This window comes from Electrona antarctica (genome assembly GCF_951216825.1).
Source record: "Electrona antarctica genome assembly, chromosome: 12".
NCBI classification, from domain to species: domain Eukaryota; kingdom Metazoa; phylum Chordata; class Actinopteri; order Myctophiformes; family Myctophidae; genus Electrona; species Electrona antarctica.
Window position 1 is genome coordinate 34,695,029 of NC_136793.1, and position 26,393 is coordinate 34,721,421.

Below are 26,393 nucleotides of genomic sequence, written 5' to 3' on the forward strand. Positions count from 1 at the left end.
AGAAACCTCATAACTTCATGTTTCTACTTCTTATATATTTTTCGTAAATTAATGCAGTACATTGTCATACAAGAGTGTCAGACAAAAGTAGTGAAACTAGCAGATCTAGCAGAGCTTACAACATTGTGAGCTTGGCTATATAAAAAAGGAACAGTTTTGGACATACAAGGTTTCCACCCGACAGCGACGTTATGTCATTTTCAAGATATTGCCCCCTCTCAAAAACACACACCCCAGAGCCGGAAGAGGCTTTACATAGACCTTTATATGTGACTATATATTAAACTATAAAGAAAACTATAACTATATCATTCACCATTGTAATTTTTATAGTCAGTGTGAACTCTGCCATCCACTTGACTTGGAACGTTTTTTAAAACTATATTTTTATAGTGCTCAGTGTGAATGGCCCTTTAAAGAAGAACCCATTTCCATATCTTCATACTGTATAATATAATTGGTCTTCACTAATGCTCATTATAAGATGACACAATTTCTGTTTACTCTGCAGTGCACTCTGGTTTCTGAACTGTCCACTGAGACGAGGAGAGAGAGAGTACACAGAAATGGTACCATCTTTGAATGAGGATTAGTGAGGACCAATTATATGAAGACCGGTTGAAAATGCATGAAGTGGTCCTTTAAGCTTATCATATCAGGCCATTACATACAGCCACATAAAACAGTGAAAACGTTGCATCATAACACAGTTTTAGTAAGTTACACTAATGAGTCCAAGGAGTTTTGTTCAGTACCTTGCGGTCATATGGCTCCCCACGGAGCATCTCAGGGGCCATCCAGAAGGCAGAGCCTACGAGGGACAGCTTTCTGCCAGGATCTTTGACTGCCGCTTCCACTACCTCCCTGGCCAGGCCGAAGTCTGTCACCAGCGCCTCTCTGCCCCGTGATGTCACGCTGATCAGACAGTTCTGGAGGACAGAGACAAGAAGATATGGTCTGGGTATTGAGTATCGTGAAAAATGCAATACAAATAAAATGTATAATTTATTATTATTATTACCGGTACTAGTCCATACCCGTTCTGGGATATGACATACCCAATCCAAACTCTCTCTCCCCCCTCTCTATCCCCCCTCTCTCTCTCTCTCTCTATCTCTCTCTGTCTCCCTCCAACTCCCCTCTCTATTATTATTAGTGGTGGAATAAAGGAAATTAATTACAAGAGATAGGCAGACAAGATATACAGACGAATATGCAGAGGACACATTTCACATGTGTTCTAACTTCTTGTTTGTCTAGCTTAATGTTTATCATCAAACAAATCAACAAATAGTCCTGTCCTCACTTTACAACAGGGATTATTACAGTGGCTATTTCCTGCCAGCAGAGGGCAATGTACAACTGTGGAAATTGATTTGAAACATGGAGGCAAGTTATCATGGTATTGACTATTGTATGTTTCTACCAAGCCCCCAGAAGGGCTGGCCCACGTTGAAGTGCTCGGCCCTACTGGTCAGAGATGGGACTGCAGGCGGGCCTGTGCATTTAGCATGAGGAAACCCCGTGCAGATGGGGTTTAACATCGAGCACTTCTGCATTTTGGGCACCAAATTTTGCTGCCCAAATCAAAAATCACACCTGTGTGACTGAACTGAGCCGTGCAACTATACATGTATTTATAGTTCCTGTACTGTGCTCTGTATACTGTATTGTAGTGTACTGTGCTCTCTACTGTACTGATTATTTTTGGAAATATCCAGACCCCCAGGAACGCGCTCAGGGTCAGGCCCAGTTCCGGCGAGCCACCCCGTGTCCGAAACGGTCAAGAAATGACAGAGTTACCGTGTTACTGGGTCCCCCAGTAGTAGTGCCACTTTTCTCTGTGCTGTACTTTACTGGCCACTTTAGGTGTTGCAGCTGTCCGTGCTCGGACATACATACAGACACAGAGACATACGGACACACATAGCTGCGTAATGGAGAGGAGGCACCGCTCAAAAATGCGGAAGTTCTTCCGGGTGCTTCAAAATGCCACTGAGCAACTTCCATGCAATCTGCCCTCTATCCTTTATAACTCTATAGTTTCTACATTATGTAATTCTGATTCTGATTGTCCTATAAGAAGTTACTCTTCTTATACAACTCTTGAGATGAAAGATACCAGGGTGAGAAGGATTCTAGACAAATCATGGGTTTGCTATGAGTCACAATCTTCCCTTTTTTCTAACTGTGTATGATGATTTCTATTGTTATGCATAGATGTGTATATTTATATGTCTTTACATGTTCTGATGAATTGAAAATTGAGGACCCTTAATGTAAACAAGTCCCATTCTGCACATTTTCAATCAATCAATGTGAATGCAATTTTTAAAATGTTTGATTTGTTCCACCCCCTCCCATCACAACTCATGTCCATTTGCACATAGCAGATAAAGGCGTCATGCCTGGGGCCAATCTTTATAATATGTCGATAAAATGGTCGCCATTCAGCTTGAAGCCCACAGAGTAGGCAGACAGGAAGCCCAGTAGGCTCAGCCATCAGTCAACACCTTCTCACCACACTAAATAATTCAGCCCTAACCTGGCTAATGGACAGTTCACACAACACAACAGAAAGTCTTAGGACAATAGCAATAGCATCCCACCAAATACTACTCCAGCTGATTAGTGTCAAGCTGTAATGGAAACCTACATGCACATACAGTAAGCCCTCCATGGCACATGACTCAACTCCACAACAGTATGGTCAAGGTGTACTATGTGGAGAACTGTTTACTCATTGCTATTCCAATCTTGTGCACTTACTTTCTACTGCTGGTGGTACCTATTGTACTAAATGACCAAATTAAGTAAATCTACCCTCGAGAGATTAATCAAGTCTTACCATAAAGTTTAAAACTTACCTTATCATACTTTAACTACCCTTATTATGTGGTACTGAACTGTAAAATGGTAAAAAGAAATACCAAGATTTGACCGAGATTTGAGATCTGGTCTTGGACTGGTACTATTGTTGATCCATGTTAGTTAAAATACGTAAAATATGTGTCAAAGTTCCTCTCAATCCTCTGACTTCCCCATACATTACTGTCCATACTCCCAGGAGTACCACATGCATGGCCAATAGCCACAAATTGCAGCCCTGTGGTCAGAGGGGGCTGGATGCTGCATATCAAGAGGTTTGAGTCACAGACGGAGAGGCTGAAGGCTGGAATGCAGGGCAGAGGGAAAAGGACAGTGGAAGAGATGGATGGAGAAACAGTAGGAGAGAGAAGAGCATAAGATGTACAAAGGCAAGGATCGAGGGACAGATGGATGGAGAGAGCGGTAGAAGACGGAGGGGTTGCTTCTCAGAGGTACACTAGGTGTGTGTGTGTGTGTGTGTGTGTGTGTGTGTGTGTGTGTGGGGGGGGGGGGGGGGGGGGGGGGGGGGTCTCAAAACAAGACGTGCTTATGAGTGAGAGCAGGCTGACGGGGGCACGGCTGGTTCTGGAGTCACAACATCTGGCCTCTATTACAGTAGCCACTAAAGGCTGTTTCACTCTCTCTCTTGCTCACTCTCTCTCTCTCTCTCTCTCTGTAGTATGTCTCGGTTTCTCTTTTCAATAGTATTTTCCATTCAGTAGCCTGTCATTACGCAGCTCTGCTGGTGCAGTTCCAGTCCCAAGTCTGACCACTAAATTTAGCTCTGGCTTCTCGACTCGCCGCCAAGGAAAGCAACACGTTTCTGGGAACTAACAAGGAATAGCACAATTGAAATTGAAATAGCATTTGGTCCTGCACCAACAGATTCAGGAATAGTTTGAGGGATATAATGAATATTAGTGTGGCACAGTGGCTCAATGGTTAGGACTGTTCACAGTCCTAACCATTGCATCACAGCAAGAATGCTGGAACCTTTCTATGTGGAGTTCTTTTCCAAGATGATGTGGGTGCCTTCCCATGTTAGGGCCATAATTCTACCAGTGCCTGTGGCTGTGACCAAGGCACTGGCCTCAGAGCTGGAGCTGATCCTCAGGCACTGCATGACTGAGGACTAGATTGAATATCCATATCGGGATCAATAGTATAACTTAAAATAATTGAGAGTTAATAGAGAAAAGCCAAAATCAATAAGGAAGCATCCAAACTGATATTGGTATTTCTATTTAGTTTGTTTTGATTGACTGTACTTGGGTAATTACACTCAGACGTCCATGACACATAACTGAATATCACTGCCTAGTAAGTCTGCATTAGTCATGAATCATCCAGACCAGAACTAATTTGATGTATATACAGTGAGTACATCATCATACTCATCACCATCATCATCTGTTTTTACGTCTGGAGACTCCCATCTAGGACAGATGTGCCTCCTGCTGGAAACATGGCTCAGATCTGAACCCATTTGATTTTGGCGTTCACACTCCATTGTGACTGCATCCCCTTGCAGAGGAGAAAGACGTCGACCACAGGCAGGGTTCGAACCCACAACCTTCTGCATGAAAGGCGTACAGTATGCTCTAACCGCTACACAGGGTGGCTCTATATGCATAAAGAATCTGATATGATATTGAAAAATCACACCCGTATGAAGTGAGGGGCACTCTTATCATCGTACATCATCATATATTATCTCATTCCGGCCAATCACAATTTGCGTCCTCACTTTTGTCTTCAATGTTTGTGTTTACGTAATGTTTGTGTTTACACAAACACTAAAACATTGCCATTCATTATCAATGGAATTTAATGTTTGTGTTAGGACAATGTTTGTGTTTACACACACCCTCAAAGCTGGACATACTGTAGGAGGGGCTACCTACCGCCCCTCAAAAATAGTTAAGACTTAATTCCAGACGAGAAGTTAATCCTTCCATTTAGGCTTGAGATGCATGCTGGCATGAAGGCTTGGTGTTGGTCCGTTGTACCTTCATATAAACTGTGCCATGTTCCTTAAAATAATGCTCTCACTAAACTCCAGCTTCAAAGATTTCGAGTCCCAAACCCATGGCTATGGTAAACACATGACAAATTCAACAACAGTTCTTCTGTATGAGATATTATGAGAGGCCATAGATGTCATAGACATGCTGGCTCCCAGTTAACTGAACCACAATTCTTTCTAACATTGAAAACATGGGAACTTGAGAACTTGTGTTAATCCTTCAGCAATTAATCCCCACCATGTTTTTGCTCATTTGGACTATTCCCAGACCCTGTGAGCAAAGCAATTGTTTGTTAGTGTGAAGATAAATGGCTACTTGACGGTGCCAAGTATAATGGTTTCAGTACGCCGGGGATCTGAATCTGGGGGAGACAGAAACGAGACTTGGGAAACACTTTCACGCAGAAAGGGGGGGTTGGGGGGGCGGCAATTACAATGCCACAGTTGAGAGTAGGGCCAAATTAAATGTCAGCCCTTCCCTTTGCTGACGTGGTGAATGTCAGTAACCGAGGACAACATCATATTCACTGGTCGTTTACCACTGAATGTGAGAGGGGTTGGGAGACAAATAGGAAAATCACAGGAGAGAGGGAGAGATAGATTGAGAGAGAGAGAGACCGAGTTTGAGAGAAAGAGAGAGAGAAGGGGGCAAGAAAGACAGTAAGTGAAAGAGAGAAGAGGAGGAGAGAGAGCCCAAGAGGGAGAGTTCACGACCTGGGATATTTTTCGATGGAATGTGTTAATAACTTCTGCTCCAATCTACATATTTTCAATCAAGAAATAATTGTAGATCTGGATTAAGAGCATCTGCTAAATGCCTAAATTGTAAATTGTAAATATTAATTTCAGTAGCCTATATGCTAGAAATAGTTACGTTCTATACCATTACTGGTATTACATACTTAATGTTCTATATATTTTAATTTGAATAACTGAATTTTAGATGATAGTGACATTTGAACATTGTTTTCTTTTACAAATAAAGTTTTCAAATTTGGCCAATTTAGGTTTTATGATTAGTTCAACATAGATACAATTTAAGAGAGTAGCTATATAGGCGGGAAATTGATGTGATAGTTCAGTTGGTGATGAAAGCATGAAATTCGGCACAGATGACCTTCATATGACCCTAATTGATAATCAACCTCGGGCCACGCAGAATTCCACCATTTTTCAAGATGGCCGCCAGTTTGCAATTGGACCTATACGTTTTGGACTATATCACTTTGCTAGGGCTTTAAATCTTTGATTTCACCATCATTTTGATATAAGAGAAGATCAAAATAACTTTAGGTTTCAATATGGCGGCATGTTTTCCAATATGGCTGCCAATAAACTGCATAAATGTACATCTGCTCATGGTTAATGCACAGTTGGTGATAGAAACATGACATTTGGCACAGATCACCTTCATGACACCCTAATTCATAATCAACCTTGGGCCATGCAGAATTCCTAAATTTGTCAAGATGGCCGCCAGTTTTAAAAATGGCTGCAACTGGACCTATATTTTGGACTATAGCACTTTGCTGAGGCTGAATCTTTGATTTCCACCTAAGGGAATATGTCCTGGAGGTATTTCTACCAAGTAAGATACAAAATAACATTAAGTTCCAATACGGTGGCATGTTTTCCAATATGGCTGCCGATAAATTGCATAACTGTACATCTGTTCATGGTTAATCCACAGTTGGTGATACAAGTATGACATTTGGCACAGATTACCTTTATACCACCCTAATTGGTAATCAACCTCGGGCCACGCATAATTCCTCCATTTTACAAGATGGTCGCCAGTTTTTGCCAGTTGAAATGGCTTCAACTGGGCCTACGTTTTTGACTATATCCTTTTGCAGGGGCAGTATTTTTTAATTTCCCCCTCATTTTGATATAAGAGAACATGTTCTGGAGGCATTTCTACCAAGTAAGATCAGAAATAACATTAGGTTCCAATATGGCGTCATGTTTTCCAGTATTGCTGCCGATAAATGATTATGGTTAATCCACATGATCTTATAACATGAGCTCCAACACCACATGTGCTTAAATAATAATTGTATTAATAAGTACCATACACAGGATCCATTTAGGTTTTCAATGACCTAGGTTCAAATAGCGTGGCATATTTTGAAATATGGTCACCATCACCATACACAAACTTAGATGCGATAAAGCTTGGTGAAGGTTTTTGGCACATCTTTGCAGCTTGGTATGCAGTTATGGCTTTGTGCAGATTCTTAGTTTTGTCTGTCTTGTTACAGGTCATTCAAAAGCTACCAAATCACTTTAAAATGTGGCGCAAATGGGCAGATGTTACTTTTAAGGCTGCTGCGAGTGAATTTAGCCGAAGATACTTTACACTTCTCTTCTGATATTAACTTCCTTTTTCTTTCCAATGTTGATGTTTTTAACTGTTACCATGAGTCTTGGTATGTAGCTTTGTTCAAGTGTCAACTGAATTCCATCATCAAGTTGCCTGGGGTCAAAAATAATTGGCATGCAATTAATTTTGTAAAAACAACTTTGTTAGTTCAATCACTGTGTTTTGTTATGGCCGCGTTGCGTCGTGTGAGGGCTTCGGAGGCAGCCAATCATGACTAGGTTGCTACTACGCGATTTGCTACACAAGTCTCATATAGCTTAAGCGGCATTTCAGAGTATGTGGTCAGACTGGGAGTCTGACCACATACATTGGCTTTAATAGGGGCAGTCAATCATGACTAGGTCACTAAAATAAAATGAGCTGTTGTATGCCAGGTTTCCACCTGGCAAAAAATACACTACAATAATTATGGGATACAACTGGGCTGGGCTCAGTAACATCACTATCCTACCCCCAGTCCGATCATTCATCCAATGCTATGAATTTCCTATATGATCTGTACACCTTCCGAAAGACTAAAGCCCTGTCTTCCTTGGCTCGGCTCTCCCGCGCTGGCACATCATGTCAATTCAGGTGCGGCTGTTTAACTTTAATTTGGGGCAAGCTAAACAGCATTTAGGAAACTAGAAAATGTATTAGCATTGAACCCCATGCTGAGTATCACAGCTATGTCAACCAGTGTACCCTGGTACTGCAATAACACAATAAAAACTTGTCAATTGGGCTTTTGGGCTTCAGGCATCTTCCCAAATTGAGGAATTCTGCATGGCACGAGGTTGATTACCAATTAGGGTGGTATAAAGGTGATCTGTGCCATATTTCATGCTTGTATCCGGTCTGTGTATTATCCATGAGCAGATGTACATTCATGCAATTTATCGGCAGCCATATTGGAAAACATGTCACCATATTGGAACCTAAGGTTATTTCTGATCTTACTTTGTAGAAATACCCCCAGAACATATTCTCTTATATCAAAATGAGGGGGAAATAAAAAAATATTACAGTCTCAGCAAAAGGATATAGTCCAAAACATAGGCCCAGTTTCAACTGGTGAAACCTGGTGGCCATCTTGAAAAATTGAGGAATTATGCATGGCCCGAGGTTGATTACCAATTAGGGTGGTATAAAGGTCTGTGCCAAATGTCATGCTTGTATCACCAACTGTGGATTAACCATGAGCCATGAATCATGAGTAGTACAGTTATGCAATTTATCGGCAGCCATATTGGAAAACATGCCACCATATTGGAACCTAATGTTACTTTTTATATCGTACTTGGTAGAAATACCTCCAGAACATATTCTCTTATATCAAATTGAGGGGAAATAAAATATTTACAGCCCCAGCAAAGTCATATAGTCCAAAAACGTATGTACAGTTGCAGCCATTTTTAAAACTGGCTGGCCACCTTGAAAAAATTGGAATTCTGCGTGGCCGGAGGTTGATTATCGATTAGGGTCATATGAAGGTCATCTGTGCCAAATTTCATGCTTTCATCACCAACTGAACTATCATGTATTGAAAACAGCTATTTCCCGCCTAGCTAGAGTGGGAGAGAGAGAGAGAGAGAGAGAGAGAGAGAGAGAGAGAGAGAGAGAGAGAGAGAGAGAGAGAAACATGTTATTGGGGACCCATTCAATTTCCTTGGGAACCACTTGAATGACCACCCGTGGGTCCCAGAACCACTACATTGAAAACAGTTCAACATCACTGCTGTTTTGGAAGGGGCCTCTACTTTCTCATGCAAAGTGAAAATGAGACGGTGTGTGTGTGCGTAATGTGTGCAGAGAGAGTGACTGAGGGCTTCAGTGTCCAGTGACAGTGTTACCATATTAACATGACAATAGGCTGGTCTTGTTTTCCCTTATTCAATTACCTGGCAACTGGACCTAATTATATATGGTTCTGTGATTGATTAAATTACATACCGTATGTTGTTGTCTGCGTATTAAGATAATTACTTTTTACCATTTAACAGATAATATATTGAAACCTGCTGGATTGTGCATTCCTAATTGGTAAATACATAAATGAATAAATAAATGAATCATATAATATTGTTTAATATTAGAATGTATTTGTACGTTAGTATGTTTTCCGCACCGTCAACAGAGAATACCGAGTTGATCCGTGTTACCAAATGTTATGGCCAATAGCCACACATTGCAGCAGTGTAGTCAGAGGGGGCTGGATGCTGAGAGGTTTGAGTAACAGACTGGCCAATAGCCACACATTGCAGCAGTGTAGTCAGAGGGGGCTGGATGCTGAGAGGTTGGAGTAACAGACTGGGAGGCTGAGGGCTGGAATGCAGGGCAGAGGGAAAAGGTTGTGGTGGGGTTTGTTGTTCGTTGCTCATTATACTTGTTGAGGTTGGGTTGAGGGGCTGTGTGCTCTATTTAGTGACCTGTTAATTATGTATCACGCCAGGGGATTCAGTCAAATGCCCCTCTACCCATTTACTGTACAGTAGATAGCCTGTTAGATGGCTCAGGCTGTGAGCATATAATTAGAGTTACAAATACGTAATTACATTGATTTATGTTATGTGCAGATAGGATGAAACATGTTTCCCATGCATCACCTTGTTAATAAATGTTTTGTTTTATTTTGTTTGGATATACAATTTTCTATTTGGCCCAGGGGGGCATATTTTTGTAACTTTTTTTGTAACTGTTTTGTAACTGTTTTTAACTTTGTAACTGCATTTTACATTTAAGGTGTTGTTAGGAGATCCAATTCTTCAGTTTGGAAGGCATACTTCTGTAATCTGTATAAAATATATAATATCAGATAAAGATATTACATACAAAATCATATAAATATCAAAGAAATATAAATGCTCCAAAGGTGGCAGGTACCTTGGAGTTGAGGTCTCTGTGGTAGATGTTCTTGTAGTGCAGGTAGATCATTCCCCTGATGATGTCACAGGCCAGATCAACCTTTTCTCTCCAGCTGAGGGGTGTGTCTTTCCTGGCCAGCAGCTCTTCCAGACATCCCCCATTCACATACTGGAAATGGTTCAATCACATCTTTTATACAGTACAGTGTCACACACCCTCGACTCCAATGTAATGGAACAGTCCAACCTCATGCTGGATTATAATTATACAGTAAATCAATAAAACCAATCTATATTTACATATCATATTTAACACATTAATATGCAGAGCAATCTGTTGCTGTTGACACAGTGGACATACACAGAACGGACTCACATTAATATGAAGAGCAATCTGTTGCTGTCGACACAGTGGACATACACAGAAAGGACTCTCAGAACTCACCTCTAGTCTGTTGCTGTCGACACAGTGGACATACACAGAAAGGACTCTCAGAACTCACCTCTAGTATGTTGCTGTCGACACAGTGGACATACACAGAAAGGACTCACAGAACTCACCTCTAGTCTGTTGCTGTCGACACAGTGGACATACACAGAAAGGACTCACAGAACTCACCTCTAGTATGGGGTAAAGTTTGTCCTCCTTCACACAGATCCCGAGATATCTAAAGGAATGGGAAAGCTATTTTGAATATTTAAATCCAAATATATTTTATTTTGATTTTCCTCTTCATAAGCAGAATGACATTTGCATCACGTTTCTTCTCAGGATCAAAAGTCTTGACAGACATCATGATATTTCACCTATTGATTGATTGATTGAATTTTTTATTTCACAGTATGGAGAATTTGACATTTCAAACGAAAAGTCAATACAAGCTTAGACTTAATTTACAGGGACCAGTTTCGAATTGCAGCCATCCGTAGGTGCTATTTGAGAGCGGTTTTGAAGGAGTCAAAGGATTCTTAATGGCTGTTGGTAGGGCATTCCACATTTAGTGGCATAGGAGCAGTGACGTAGACTCCGTGGGGGCGGCGGGGCTCGAGCCCCCGTGATGAATTAGACCTGAATATGTACAGTATATTCGCCTAGTCGGTTCGTCCCGTTTGTACCGCGCCAGTTCGCGCCGCGCCCGTTCGCGTAATTCTCGTCTTTGCATTGACTTTGTATGTAATGGCGCAGCTCTAACCATCCAAGTCTGAACGCACGTTAACACCTTTTCTCCGGCATTCAAATGCTAATCTTGTTTAAGGTAGGGTACAGTACTGTACTCTGCTTAGGCTACAAGTTTGTTCACAATGAAAAGGAGTAGCCTACCAGATGACTCAGTGCTGCAATCATGGCATTTAAACAAACATGCTCTTATAATCTACAAACACTGTGACACGTTTAAAGAGTGTTACAAATAAGTGTTTAGAACCTAAACGCTTGGGTGGAATAAAAAAAAAAAACTTTTTCCCCCGTTGCGGCGGGCACGGCGCCCCCATGACGATTATAAAAACATTTCGTCTCTGCATAGGAGCGAAATTAATTTAATTCCTTGGGGAATTGTAACCCCTCTGGGTTACAATTGACAATTTAGGCATTTAGCAGACTTAATCCAGAGCGATTTACATGCACGTGCCACGTGGTTTGTTGAACTCCCTCTGGTGTTTGTGAGTGTGGACTTCATTGACATTAAGGAAGTATTTAGACAGGTACATGGGTATCTTGGTGGTGTAGCGAATCTTGTAGACCAGACCCATTGCAAGATGCTGTACTCTGTCCTCAACCCTAAACCATTCCAGCCTATCAAAATGGGCAGGGGTGAGGTGGGTTCGGGGAGTGAAGCCAAGTAGTAGCCTGACCAGTTTGTTTTGGGAAGTCTGAAGCCTTGTTTTAAGGGCCTTTGAGGTCCTGTGGTACCAAGAGGTGCATGCATAGTCGAAGAAACCTTGTACGAGGGCTCCTGTTAGGGTCTTCAAGGTGTTTTTGTTGACAAGTGAGGAGATCCTGTACAGGAATCTTGTTCTTTGGTTGACCTATTTGATTATGTTGGTGGCCATTTTATCACCGGAAAGATTTGTCTCCAGGATGGAACCCAGATAGGTAATTTCATTTCATTCAATTTTCATGTGATAATATTGTCACCTACTTTAACTGAGAAGCCGCCTGCCTTGCTGAGATTTGAGATTTGATCCAAAGAGAATGGATTACGTTTTTCCCAGGTGTAAAGAAGGTTTGTTATCAGCGAGCCAGGTGCAAATTATACCTATGTCTGGTCTCCATGGACCATCTTCTTTTAAACTAATAACAATTAACCTGGAGGCTGTTATTCAAGACCAATTCAATGCTTCACTTAAAGTGGGACAGTGACGTTGAATCCTAGGCAACGCTGGCTTCTACAAACACCATTTTTCACAGACACGGATATTACAGCCTCATTATTGGATTACTGTGGAGGCAGGATGCTGGGTGCCAGGTACCTCTTGACACCTCGGGCTTACACAATCACCTCTCTACGCAGGCAGCTCCGCACATACACCATGCTGCGATATGCAACCTGGCATGACCTTGCTAAATGGCTAAAAATAAGATTGCTTAGGTAAACATTCCGCCTATCTCACTTCTTATCTCATGTAACCACTGTAGACAGTGGGAGTGGTGTTAAATTGCATTACCAAGGTCCCGTTTCATTTGTACTGTCACTGTAACTCTCACCGTCAAGAACAAAAAAGCTGCACTTCTGCGGCATTCAAAATTAAGATATGTAATGTAATATGGTACATCCAGTTTTCATTTTGTGGTGAATATTCCAGCCAAGTCCATATGCTGATAACTGGCTACAAACTCATTTTAAAGATGAAGTTATAATCTGTATAACTTGTCCCCCCTCCAGACGGAGAGAGGTAATTGGAACAATGTCTGAACTACAGTCAACATGGTGGCTCAACGGCCGGCTACGACCGTCTGCTTTTAACGGGCCTGCAAATTAAGACCCGTCCTGGCCAGAGTAAGAGAGGAGGGCATGAGAGAAAGAGACGTCTAGTACGTTTAGTTTATTTGAGGAGCGTGTAGTGCACACACCCATACGCATAAATAATAATACATAATAATAATGACAATAATGACATGTTATAGGTCTACTGTTCTACTTCTATTCTATATATCGCACGCACGCACGCACGCACGCACGCATGCATACACGCACGCACACACATGCACACACACGCACACACACACACTCACACACACACTACTGTACCTGACGATGTTGGGGTGGGAAAGCTTCTGTAGCAGACTGATCTCTCGTACAATGCTGTCCTGGTCCACATCGTTTTTATAGATTTTCACCACCATCACCTTATGACTGGTATTGTGCACCACCTGACAGACATACCAATATCAAAAGTTCATTTTTAATAGCAGTGGAGATTGTCGGAATTAATTGGGGGAGAGCCCGGTATACTCGGTCTCTCCAGGGACAATGGGGCAGTGAATGACAGTGGGAAATTGTGTTACTTCACAGAGCACCCACGATGCCAGCTGCTCTTCACTCTACAATCGCAATTCACTGAAAAAGTATGTACTGTAAAATGTGTTGAGCAGCATTTTCTACAGTTGAAATTGTGTAATTGTACTGGACAATGACTATCCATCAGCTATGTCTTAATCCCTCCTCGCTCTGACTGTTTCAGACAGTGACATAATATAACACATTAAAAGTCAAAATGATCCTCCCTCATTCCCCATTCCCTCATGTAACTAACCCTAACAATCCCAATCCAGCCATTGTACTCGCATCTCTTTCTAGCACGTTCCACCAGACACAAAGCCTGAAACTGACAAAATTCTGAAAACTCCAATATAAATTTGATATGGGGGCTATGTGAGTTATGTAAGACCTGAGTGGGACATGGCTGCATAATGTGGCCAGCAGGCTCAGGCCTCCACTGCTGCTGCTGGCTAGAGGGGGACAGTGGAATGAGTGTCCCAATTAGGATCCTCAAACAAAGCAAACTTTGGTGTCAGCACCCATACGTAGGCTTCCTGGCACGGAGGCAGCTTGAGGCTTGAGAGGAGGCCAGACAAAGGTGAAGGTTAAGGTTGGGCAATATATCAACATTATATCGATATTGTAATATGAGACTTGACCATCTAGGATTTTGGATATGGTAATTATTGTGATATGGTATATGTGTTTTAATCAATGTTTAAAAAAATAGCAGAAATAGCCAATCTACAAGCTGACATATCACATCATGAAACGATGTGAGCTCAGCTTATAGATCTGCTATTATCGTTATCGTATTGTTATCATTTGATGACATTCTGGTTGCAATACAATATTGTGACATCAAGGTATTTGGTCAAAGAGAATGTGATATTTTATCCATATCGCCCAGCCCTACTGATTTCTTTAACCTTCCTTGAGAAGATATTTTTGAATACAGTAAGAGGTGGGCATTGGGTCTCAAAGTGAAGGTCACAATATTAAGTAAGTCTTTATTATACAGTAATAAAGACAGTATATTTGTATAGTATAGTGTCTGAGAGTATGCAACCAAATTGACCCGTAAGGATTTTTCTGTGCAGGGCATCTTACAGTAATAACCTCATATGTCCACAACAGTTACCTTTCAGAACTAAAATATCTAAAAATAGCAGACTGGATATTTTTGAGTGACACTGTAGTAGAACGAATTAGAGCATTCATTTACACAAGAAAACAACATGAAAAGTAAGAGGTTTCTGCCCAACAGCAACAATAATCAAAGCATGCATGATTTGATGATGCTACCTTATAGACTTTGGAGAAGAAGCCAGTGCCGACGAGCTCGGCACTGAAGTTCTCCCAGAACTCGAGCTTGCGTACGGCGGTGCGGAGCTTCTGCCACCGGTCCACTTGGTAGTAGCGGTCAGAGCTCTCGCCAAGCAACGTTGGACTGGCCGGCTCGGAGGACACATCCACGTCACACATCCTGGGGATGTCCGCTGGAACGTACGTACGTACACGCACAGACACACACACACACGCACACACACACACACACACACAAAACATTGTAGTTTTTGATAATTGCATCATACAATGCTGACCAGATAATTACCTGCAACAATAGAGAGAGGCAGTTGAAATGCATTTGAAGAGAGACTGTAAAAAGTGTTGGTTAGATGAAAGAGAAGCTAACAAAAGGCCTAATTTCAAATCACCCACTCATCACTATCTCCTCTACCTTTCACTAGATGAGATTAACAAAACATCTCCATTTTATGGGATGAAAACAATGAATTGTGAATAATGTGTTGCCTAAAATAGAGACGGTGAATATGGAGAGCAGGAGCTTGTCACTCAGAGTGTCCAGCCCAGTGTTTGTAAGCCCAGTGTTTGCATATAAGCAAAACAAAAATGTACCATGAAGGTGTTTGTTAATTTGCACAAACACTCAAACAAAACTACTAACATAGCATAACAACAAAATAAATAGATGAAGCTTCTAGTTGCGTACATTAAACTTTCAGCTAATGCACTTATCCAAACAGATTTGCTGCGGGTCACCATGGCTGGGGAATCATCACATCTGACTTTTTCCATCAAAACAAATAAAAACAGTATCAGAGTGGTCTGAACATCAGAGCCCGGGAAATCTATTTAATCATATGTATTTAAACTACATTTTTATTGAGCATACAACTTTCCCAAGTTCACACACGAATGGGCTCAACCCTACGACTGATTGGTCACAGGATGGTCTCTCTAACCAGAAAACCTTTCCATCACTACTGCAACTATGTTTAGCCGTTGCACAAGTCGCAGTTGTGACACTGTATTTACCTTGCTTAACATGTCACTGGTAACTAAATGGATGCTCCTTGCACATCCTGATCTAGGCCAGCCTGACCCTGCATAGTTCCTTCAGGTTTTCATCAAGTGGACAGGCCTCAATTCCATTACAGAAGACAGCAGAATACTCCAGGGATCCTTCTATTAAACTCCTGTTACCGGACAACCCCTCGAACAATTGAGCCACATCACCAGAAAAAAGGTGATCTTTATGTGTCTGTTCTAGTGCTGCTTTCTAGGCCCTTTGGGCTACAAAAACAATGTTATTTCTCAGATTAGCCTGCAAAAAAAGCAGGGTAATCCTGACCTATATTTACACCACAGAAGGCTGTTCTCCGACATCTAAAGTCACTTTGTTTTTGTCAGGACAACTGCCCTCTGGTCTGACAATAATGCTGGTGTGAAGCACGCGCTGGCACGCTGACACAATTGGCAAGGCTTTGACAATGGAGTGGGAATCAACCTATTCATCGTGGGAGAGAGCGCGCGCGCGCGCGCGCGCGCGCGCGCACGCACGCACGCACGCACGCACGCACGCACGCACGCACGCACGCACGCACGCACGCACGCACACACGCACACACGCACACACGCACACACGCACACACACACACACACACACACACACACAGTCACACACACAGTCACGCACACACGCCTTTGTTTGCCCTGCACAATAACAATCACTTCACTTTGAGCGCATCTACGCCATACAGTCAGAGAGAAACGCTTACAGCGCAGCCTTCTCATCTCTCTGTTTCTCTCTTTTTCTCACTCTATTGCATGCTCCCTCTGTCTTTCTTTCACTCCTTCTCTACCATCTTTGTCTTCCACATCCTCTCCCTCTGTCTGGCTCATCCTTTCTCCTCTTCTTCCCATCTTTTTTTCTTAGGTATTTCTTACTCTGTCTTGCTCTGTTCAGCAACTAATCAACCTGTTATTTTATAGGCTCTGTTAACCAAAAGAATTTGACTTGTTGTTGTTGCCGGCAATTTTGGTCTACAGATATCCGACAAAAGTGAGCACCAACAAGAGTTATTAACTTGACTTTACGCTGCAACGTTTTACAAGTTAAGGGTAAAGCAAGGTGAAAGAATTGACTTCCTGTGGTTAAGGTTTGCTATCACACACACACACACACACACACACACACACACACACACACACACACACACACACACACACACACACACACACACACACACACAGTGACTAAACAAACAGACAGGAAATATCACAGCCCCAGAATGACGTCTGCACAGCTGAAAAGGAATGAAAGAGATAGTAAAGTCAAGTTTGCAAGGAAGTGAGATTTTCCCCCAGGGCTCAGGTCAGGGTTTTGATGTGTACGCATATCTGTATGTGTGCAAAACTGTGCACGCGTGTAGACAGAGAGATGAGCATGTCAGCTAGTGTCTCAGTGTGTTTACAGGCCCTTGACTTATGATTGAGAAGTTGCACCAAGACCAGTCATTTCCTGGAACCTCATCAGCAGCCTACTGTACGTCATGAGAATAACTCACTCAGAATTAGTATGCAAATTTATACTTTCACTTTCATTTTAATAGCGTGTCTTTTTAAACACTAAAAACTAACACGGGTCCATTCTTGGCCCACTCCTTTTTTCCCCTCTAAACCAAATATTGTCACCAAAAATAGCTGATCTACAAGCTCAGAGCTAATCTTAGCCTCCTCCCAACTTCTGTTTCGTCTTTACAGTCGCGCAAATGTATCCTATTAATATAAATCGAAAACATCTAAGCATATATGGCTTGCTGCTTAGCAGAAATGGAGAAATAAATACATTTTAATGATTTATTTTATATATAATTTAAGTACTTGAATAGCAAATCATATTGTGAGTCAAAGCTTGTGATATGTACTGCAATTTGTAGAAATTATACATCACACTTGGTTTTAACCACTCACTCCAAGTGTACAAGTGATTTCCCCAAAATGTGTGCATATAGCCTACAAGCAAACAAAATGCACACATACGATCCGTCTCACTCTCAACAATGCTTTCTAACACATGCCACACATATATGGTAAATGTACGTTCACCACACATGGCACACATGTATTATACCTTTGAGGAGAGTATGCCAACTCTAGAAACACTAGATCATACATGATCTATAAAAAAGAATATAACATTATTAAAGTTAAAATTAACACTATGGATTTGACTGTGTAGCTACAGTATTCCCGATAACCAGGTTATCACTCCAGCTAGACAACGGATATGAATAGATCACTGTAAATGCTCTTCTTGGTGCTCCAGCAGGCTCAGGCTTAAAGCACAATGATGCTGCTATGCTTTCAGTATATCATTAATCTCCCTTAAACAGCCATCTATGTCGGGACAGCTCTGGCTCAGCAAACCTTGTGCAACAGAACCATGCACTTAAATTGCCTGTCAAGTGCCAATTCAGTGATAGGCTAATGGATACTTTCTAACTGCCTCAGGACCACGGGGGCCACTGTAGTTTGGGGTCTGTGTGTGTGTGTGTGTGTGTGTGTGTGTGTGTGTGTGTGTGTGTGTGTGTTGCAGAGCAAGGACAGCAGGCAGAGATCATGTTTTTTTGTGGGTCAGTGTGAAATCGATAAGGCCAGGCTGGGCCAACCCAAGCCTGACCACACAGCTGCGGCTTCTGTCCTCGTTTTGCCACAGCCACAGTGGAATGACATTACAGAACATAATGTAACCTCTGTGTGGAATGAAATTACTGTACCTCTGTCTGTGTGGAATGACATCACAGAGCATACTGTACCTCTGGATCACGCCATTTAAGTACTGCCCATTGTTGCCGGACCAATAAAGCATCACATACCAAATATGTGATGAAAATCTGTTTTTCTGGAAATAATTAATTATTCTATTTTTGCTTGCTAGCTTCATGCTGATTCAGCATTTCTGTTATGAAGTTTAGCTTTAACGGGTTTCAAGGGCCACAGAAATGTTACTTTGAGGGAGGGGGACGAGAGCAGAAACGTTTTGCGGTTATATGGTATTCCTGCGACATCAACAGTACCCTGTAGCACATGCTGTGGAGTGACATGGCTGCGATTTGGATTTCCAACAGCCTGTAGTTTGTGGTGTGGTAGCCCAAATCCAGACATAACTTAATTATATACAGTACAGGCTGCCCTCTGAAAAAGATAGAGCGCCAGTGGGAGAAATAGCTGAAGAAATACATCTGTATATATATTACTAAAGAACAAAAAAAAAACCTTGATGGGAAAAGAAAAGGAATGAACCTTGGGGAGAAGGGCACCCCCTTCCAGGGCAACTCTGCACACAATAGTGGGCAATAACAAATTCACTAGTACTGTGTGCACTGTGTAATTTCACAACTACAAATCTACGTCCCTTCCTTGTACTTGACATGACCAAGCGTCAGAGGATACCATTGACTAACAGCAGAGGATTCAAACATTAATCCCACATCATCATCCACAGTGCATTTGACGGGGTCTAGCTTTGAGGCACTGACCAGCCCTATAGAAGCCATGAGGACAAGCACCATCAGTCAATCAGCCTAAATTTCAGAATCAATTTAAATTTTCAACCCACTGCTTTCTAGACCAGTGGTTCTCAAAGTGGGCTCTGGGGAAACAGAATAGTGATCAATGAACGCAGGCACCAAAATACTAACCCGACTCCACCAGATGGGGCAGCAGAGAGTACACTGGGTTCCCCCAAAATACGGCTTCTTCCACAAATATACCAACCGTCTGTGTACTTTTTGGATCGTAATATCATTGCATATTATTATGACATGGAGGTAAGTACTTGGTTACATAAATCAGTAACTTGGGGCAGAGGTTGTTCTTTGTGTGGGAAACTGTAGAGACAGAAACAGGAACTAACTGGAAAGATGCGCTCCTCAGAGCACAGGTGTCCACCAGGCCGGGCTGCCTACCCTGGGTCCGCAAAATTTGGAACGCAGTCATAATCCAATTGAAAAGGAATCTGACTGATGTCTTGATTACAGGACAGAAAAGTATCAAAAATGCAAAATGGCAAAAAGAAAATCTAGTCTGGCACAAATGGTTGGGCCCTATATGGGGAGTTGCATCATGATCCAAGGAATCCAGGGGGATAAAAGTTGAGCTACAGTTCAAGAGTTATAGGCCAAAACAGGGCCCTGTTAAAGCACCACCATGAGGCCGATTTGACATTTTTGGGTTAAAGTTTCTTTCCTTGGGCCTTACTCAAGATGAACTGCTCACAGGCACACTGACGGACAATCAGGAGTGAAAACAGGAGTGAAAACATAGTCTCCGACCTGGCGCTAATGAACCATTCTCCACTTAGACCCACATGAATAATGGAATGGGCATTAGAGAAGATCACACATTTTAGCGCCCTCTTTGTAAAAGACGGTAACCTTAGACCATCATAAACCTAATTTATGCTTTGTAAGACAACCCCTTTAAGCCAGATTGTGTGGCTGTGTGAGCCACTTGGCTCCTGTACCTCCTGTACATTGGGCTTGTTTTTTCTGTAAAGTTGCTGTAGTTGCGTCCTAATGTCGTTTAAAAATCACTGCCTCTGACACTCATTCTCTTTTCAGCTTGCAACAAGTAACCCACCTCCATCCCCAACTCAACCTTGTCCAAATCATCTAGTGTTGAGAAGTGAGGAAGGAGGTTCATCTGCACTGCCACCACCAGCGTCTAGACTCCAATGGGGGATTCTCCCCATTAGAAGCTTATCTTATACATTAATTGTAAATGGAGTCTAATCACCAAAATGTTCTCTTTTATTCAATAAAACAAGTCGTTTGCAACAACTTGATCTCTCATTTTATTGAAATACATACACACGTATGTCCAAAAAGATATGAGCCATGCCCATGATCCATAATTATGCTTCCTTGCTGTATATAAAGTTCAAGGGCATGCGGCTGGATTATGCCCAAACATGTCCAAGTCTGACATCAGCGCAAATCTACGTCGCTAGGCAATGGTTGGGGTCAGGGCACACTGCTATGGGCAGATTGGGATTTTTTCTTTTTTACACAACAAAAAACTGCTTGTACAGTATAAACTAAGACTGGCCTACAGTAGGAATGTCACTGTCCTTTGTCTGTCACAGTGTGATCAGGTGCCAAGCACAGTAGCTCACTATCTGTCAACAAATCATCGACTTTCAACATTGTAAAGGACTTGTCAACACTGGAGCACTCCTCTTACAGGGATTAATGATTTTAGGGCATTCTGAGAAACAATAGTGGTCGTGGAGGGTTACCTTATTTTATCTCCTGCTGTGTAGTCGCTCAGTTTACGTTAAAACACCAGTGACTCTCCGAGAGTAGAGCAGGAACACAAAATCATATTTTGAAACCAGGCATGGATCTTATTTTTATATGACATATGTATGTCTAAACTGGTAGGAATCACCACCATCAACAATCAATATCTTTAGCCCAATTTGCTTAATAACAAAATGTTCCAAGCAATTCATTATCCCTTTAAAGCCATACAGACTACACAGTTATTAAATATTCAGTAAAAAGTATTCGGCGACCAAGGCATTCTTGTTTGCCATTTGACTGGGACGGAGAGGAGGGTGGGCGTGATAGAGTGTTGAAGAGGTCATAGATGATGAAAAGAGGTTACAGAAAATATGGTTAACACACAATGCGTCTCTGTCCTCCTCTCCGCAGTTTCTCCCATTGACATCATCGGTTGGTTTAACCATGCAGGCAACCACAGTGTTTGTTCAGGTCAAGTTCTTGTTATCGCGCTAACGTTGGTGCTAACAGTAAACTCAAGGCCCCACCAACATCAGCATTCCTAAATGAAGCTCTCAGGGACAGCGCATACAGCCCTGCCAAGCCAATATCTGATTAAAAAAAATAATAACTGGATATTATTTTACATAAAAAGAGCTGGATTGTCGAAGGGACAACAGTGTGCTTTTTGTTGACATTGTCTGCATAATAACAGCCAACTACTGTACAGCAGCACACTGTAAATCATTGCTCTTAACAAGGGCAGGGTGGAGTTATGTTACTGGTGGGTTACACCCAAACCCCTCACAGAGTCAGACAGAACTGGAGTGTTTCAATTCACCACTCATACGTCAGTAACAGTTGTTTCTCAATTCGAACACAACAATGAGGAGACCTGAAGTTACCAAAGTTCAGCGGACAGACAGTACACAAGACCATCTGCAAGGTGAGAGCTTAGAAGTGAACCGTACACAATGATACTGTATGTGATCATCATTGATTCCAGACTGTGAGGAATCCCATCCTTACTGTACAACTAGAGGGGGGATTTAGGATTTCTAGTCTAAAGCATCTCTCTAACTATTCCTCAATCCCTTCATCCCTCCATCCATTCATCCACTCCTCCATCCATTATACTGAAGGCTACAGCAGTGGTTCCCAAACTTTTTCATGTCAAGGACCCCCAAATTGACACTAATTAGTCTGCAGACCCCCATTTGAAAAGATATGCCAGGGATCTCAATAAGAGAAGATTTTTATGGCTCTAGTAGTGATTTTCAACCCGTTTAAGGACCCCCAGTTTGACATGCATTAGTCTATGGACCCCCATTTAATAGTATTTCTATCTCTAGGACCCCCAATTTATATTGTAAAAGCAATGTTAATTTAATTCTGAGTGTAAAAATGTGTACATTTGTACACTCTCTGAGTTACAGACCCATAAGGGTCCATTCGGTTCCAAATTATCATTTAGCTGGGTCCCCCCTGGAACTCCCTCAAGTACCTCTGGGGGTCCCCGGACCCCACTTTGGGAACCACTGGGCTACAGCACATACTCTGCTTCTTTGCCTTCTAGAGACAGAGAGGTAGCAAACACAGATGACTGGCTTGGAACAATTTACAAAGGTTTCACACAATCTACACAGCTACTGCAAACAGCTGCCCTGTAACTAAGCAGCTACTCACGAAAGGGATGCACCAATGCTACCACTTTTTCACAGACAAAATGGTTTGTGAGCAGTGCACTTTCAGCATAGGCGAATACAGTAGAAAGACGCTAGAATGAGCTGAGGAAACATTACTAAGATAAAACCATTGTTCTCATGTAAACCCTAACGTTCCACTCTTTCTATTGTACTGTACAAAAAGTATCCCACCTTTCATTTATCAAGCCATTTTCATAATGATACCTCCTTTTACTTTTGATTTACATTTGAATTCATGAATAGGCTATGATGTTTATGTTTTGGTTGATTTATGTGGTTGTTGTCCACATTGTGAACTGTATTTTTTAAACCTCTTACATAAATAATGCATTTTTAAATGAGCAGTTGTTTATTATTTTGGTTCTTGCCATCAAATATATTTTTCTCACTAGTCTACGGGTATTTTAGCTTGGTACTGGCCCAATATCCAATGCAAGTTAATATTTGTATCACAATAAATAAGTGTAGTTCACATTTGGTAAACAAATTAGCCTATAATAATCACATTTAACAATCAACGTATTTTACAGTTTACACATATTTGGTCCCTTACTCCTCCTAACTTTAAAGGACAACACTTGGGTGCCAGTGGGAAGCAATGCATTACATCATAACATCCAGTCTTAGATGGAGGATGGATAAGTAACAGGATACTTTCCTGACACAACAAGGTTGCACAGTCAGCCAGGATGCCGAGCTCAGGGTTTTCTAAATCAGGACAATGTCCAGCTACAATTCTACACACTTATTGCACATTAGCTAGCCTACAGCATCTGTGTTAAGCTTATAAAATAAAGAAAAAGATATGCATCATAATTATTAGCCTACCATCAAACATCTGACATGAGAAACTATGACTGCAATAAATGTCATATGATTTTAGACAGGCATTTAGCAAAAAATAATGCTGTTGGTGGTCGGTATTGCTGGAAAGGATTCTGCTTAAGATGCAATCCATAACTTATTTGAATGAATTAAAGATTTTAACCAATCAGTGTGGTAGAGTAGCCTATAGTGTAATCTCCATGTAATACCACGTCTGCTGTGGTTGGAGGTGGTCTCACTCTTCCATTGAAGATTTTAGACCATAATTGTTGGGTAGGACATAAATCTTGGTTGATTAGTAATGACTACAACAACTGTACCTGTAGCGCTAACAGTTTCCCTGTCCTGAGTCCTGTCTCTCATGCCTCATACTAACTGTATATCTCCCTTGCCACGGTAGATCATGGATGGAAAGCCAATTTAACACTGAGGTGCCCACTCTTCCTTGGTGCCCACTCTTCCTTGGTGCCCACTGCCCACCTATCCTATTACCCTTTAAACTGTACATTTTTGAACGCTCCACAATTCCACTCATTAGCTTGAGCTGAACTTCCAATCCTACAGTGCAGTGAAAAACTTTTTTGCAGCAACAAAAACACAATACTTACTCCAGTGATTTAACATGCTATTCATATGCATCTTGGGGAAGGGTCGGCAAAATATGCCGTCCGCTGACAATGATCACAAGATCTGGTGACCAGCAGTCACCAAGTCCAGACACTGGGGAGACACACATGCAACAGACAAACAATGAGCAAGCGCATACGCAGTACATCACAAAACACCATTTGCTTTCATGCAGGCAACAAACAGGAACTATTGAACCACACGAATTACACCATAGCCCACAGGTTAATGAAAATCTTTCTGTCAAAATGATATAGTAGGCTAATTTCACCTGTTGCATTGTAGTTGCCCTCTCCCTCCCCATTTGTAATCAATAAATATAAGTAAACAAAATAACAAATGTTATGTTAAATTGAGTAGTGTAGTTAACTTAACAGAAATAGCAATAGACTATATGGACGGAAACAAATCAAACAATTTAAGTTAATACTTACATTCTGTGTAGGCTATAATGGATAAGTCCTTTGCGTTTAAAGATGAACAGTGCGTAGGCTGGACTAGGCTACTGCATTGCTCTATCTATATTTATTGTAGTTGTCTGTCTCTCACTCAGCATCGCAGCAGCGATGTTCTTTACCTCTCCTCTAGTCTAGACAGTAAACTAATGTTTCGCAACAGCGAGCAACAATTTCCGTGCACTACTATCGTGTGCATGTGCAGCTTCAGAGCTTCTGCAACATCAATGCGCTGGTTGCGTGCCTGCAGGGCTCCCACACACTTTGCGAGAGAAAAACACCTCGATACATGTTTGATGGGTCGTCAAGCAACCAACCTCATTACGTTGGTAGTAGTAACTCCGCCCACAGAAAATATAGTGTCTGAGCAGCCTACGCTTGACAGAAAAGGTAGAGAAATAAATAAATACTTTGGTTCAGTGGTTCCCAAAGTGGGGTCCGGGGACCCCCAGGGGTCCTTGAGGACCATTTGGTGCATTTGGTTCCACTCTGTTATTTTTGGTGCATTTGGTTCCACTCTGTTAGTTTTTAACTTCACTTTATATAAGTAATAACAAACAAAAAAATAATTATATATATATATATATATATATATATATATATATATATATATATATATATATATATATATATATATATATATATATATTACTTGATTACTTGACATATATTAATTAATTACTTGACCAGTAATGTGCTCGACTTTTTTCGGAACTTTCTTTCTACTTTTGTAAATGGCCAGCTTTAGCCTGCCTAACTCCCAGCCAAACTAGGTTTAGGGCAGCTATCCAACTCCAGTCTGCTGATCTATAATTTATAAACCAAAAAAATCCAAATGTAAGCTATTTAGAAATTATACTGTATGTACTCATTGCACTGTAATATTGTTTTACCCATTTGTAGAGAGGAGACAAGATGTCATAGTTATAGATATTTTGAACAGTATGTGTATGATTCATAATACACCACAACAGTAGTTTCAAAAGTGCTTGAGCCCAGAGCATAAACTCCCACTCACAGTGAATGCACACAAACAGAAGACAAAGGAATTATTGATGGCCCAGTCAGTGGGCAAAACAAGAAAATGTAGTAGGCTGAAAGAGGTGGATTAGCCTAGGTTATCAAACAAAGACATTGATTGAAACACTCACCTTAAGCCTTAACTTCACTGAAGACCAGGCATGAATTGTAGCCTACAGACTCTTATCCAGGGCAAAAGTGTGAGCTCGGATTAAGCAAAGTAATACAAGCATGAACTCTAGTCAACAAACAACAGGGTAAACAGTCACACGCGGAGAGCAAGGAGAACAATGTAGTGCCTCAAAGAAACTAGGATACCAGGCAATGAACCTTGCATCTGTACAAACAACATGCTATCTAAATTACATTCTTAACATCAAGAAAGCAAAGTAACCATATGTATAGGATGTGTGGAGCATTGTGCCGGGTGTTTAGGGAAGGCATAAACAAGCCTTCCTGTTGCTGTTAAGTGGGTTGTAGCAATTTGTAGGGTTGGATTGTCTTCAAGGTATGGGGTGCCATGCCTTTGGTTGCTTTGTAGGCCAGCACCAGTGTCATGTACTGGGTGC

At 41.5% G+C, this 26,393-nt stretch overlaps 1 protein-coding gene across 1 annotated transcript in view; it reads right to left on the bottom strand.

The window, feature by feature from the left end:
- LOC306934129 (dual specificity testis-specific protein kinase 1) overlaps nucleotides 1–25,057 on the bottom strand; it is a 28,602-nt gene extending 3,545 nt beyond the window's left edge. Inside the window, exons 1-7 of the mRNA XM_079516613.1 lie at nucleotides 24,784–25,057; nucleotides 24,331–24,442; nucleotides 14,905–15,098; nucleotides 13,369–13,490; nucleotides 10,740–10,788; nucleotides 10,140–10,289; nucleotides 756–929 (exon numbers count right to left, since the gene is read on the bottom strand). Of these exons, the coding sequence (XP_079372739.1) occupies nucleotides 756–929; nucleotides 10,140–10,289; nucleotides 10,740–10,788; nucleotides 13,369–13,490; nucleotides 14,905–15,098; nucleotides 24,331–24,361 (720 nt within the window). The 5' untranslated portion in view covers nucleotides 24,362–24,442; nucleotides 24,784–25,057. The remainder of the gene's footprint in view (nucleotides 1–755; nucleotides 930–10,139; nucleotides 10,290–10,739; nucleotides 10,789–13,368; nucleotides 13,491–14,904; nucleotides 15,099–24,330; nucleotides 24,443–24,783) is intronic.
- Nucleotides 25,058–26,393: the final 1,336 nt, after the last annotated feature.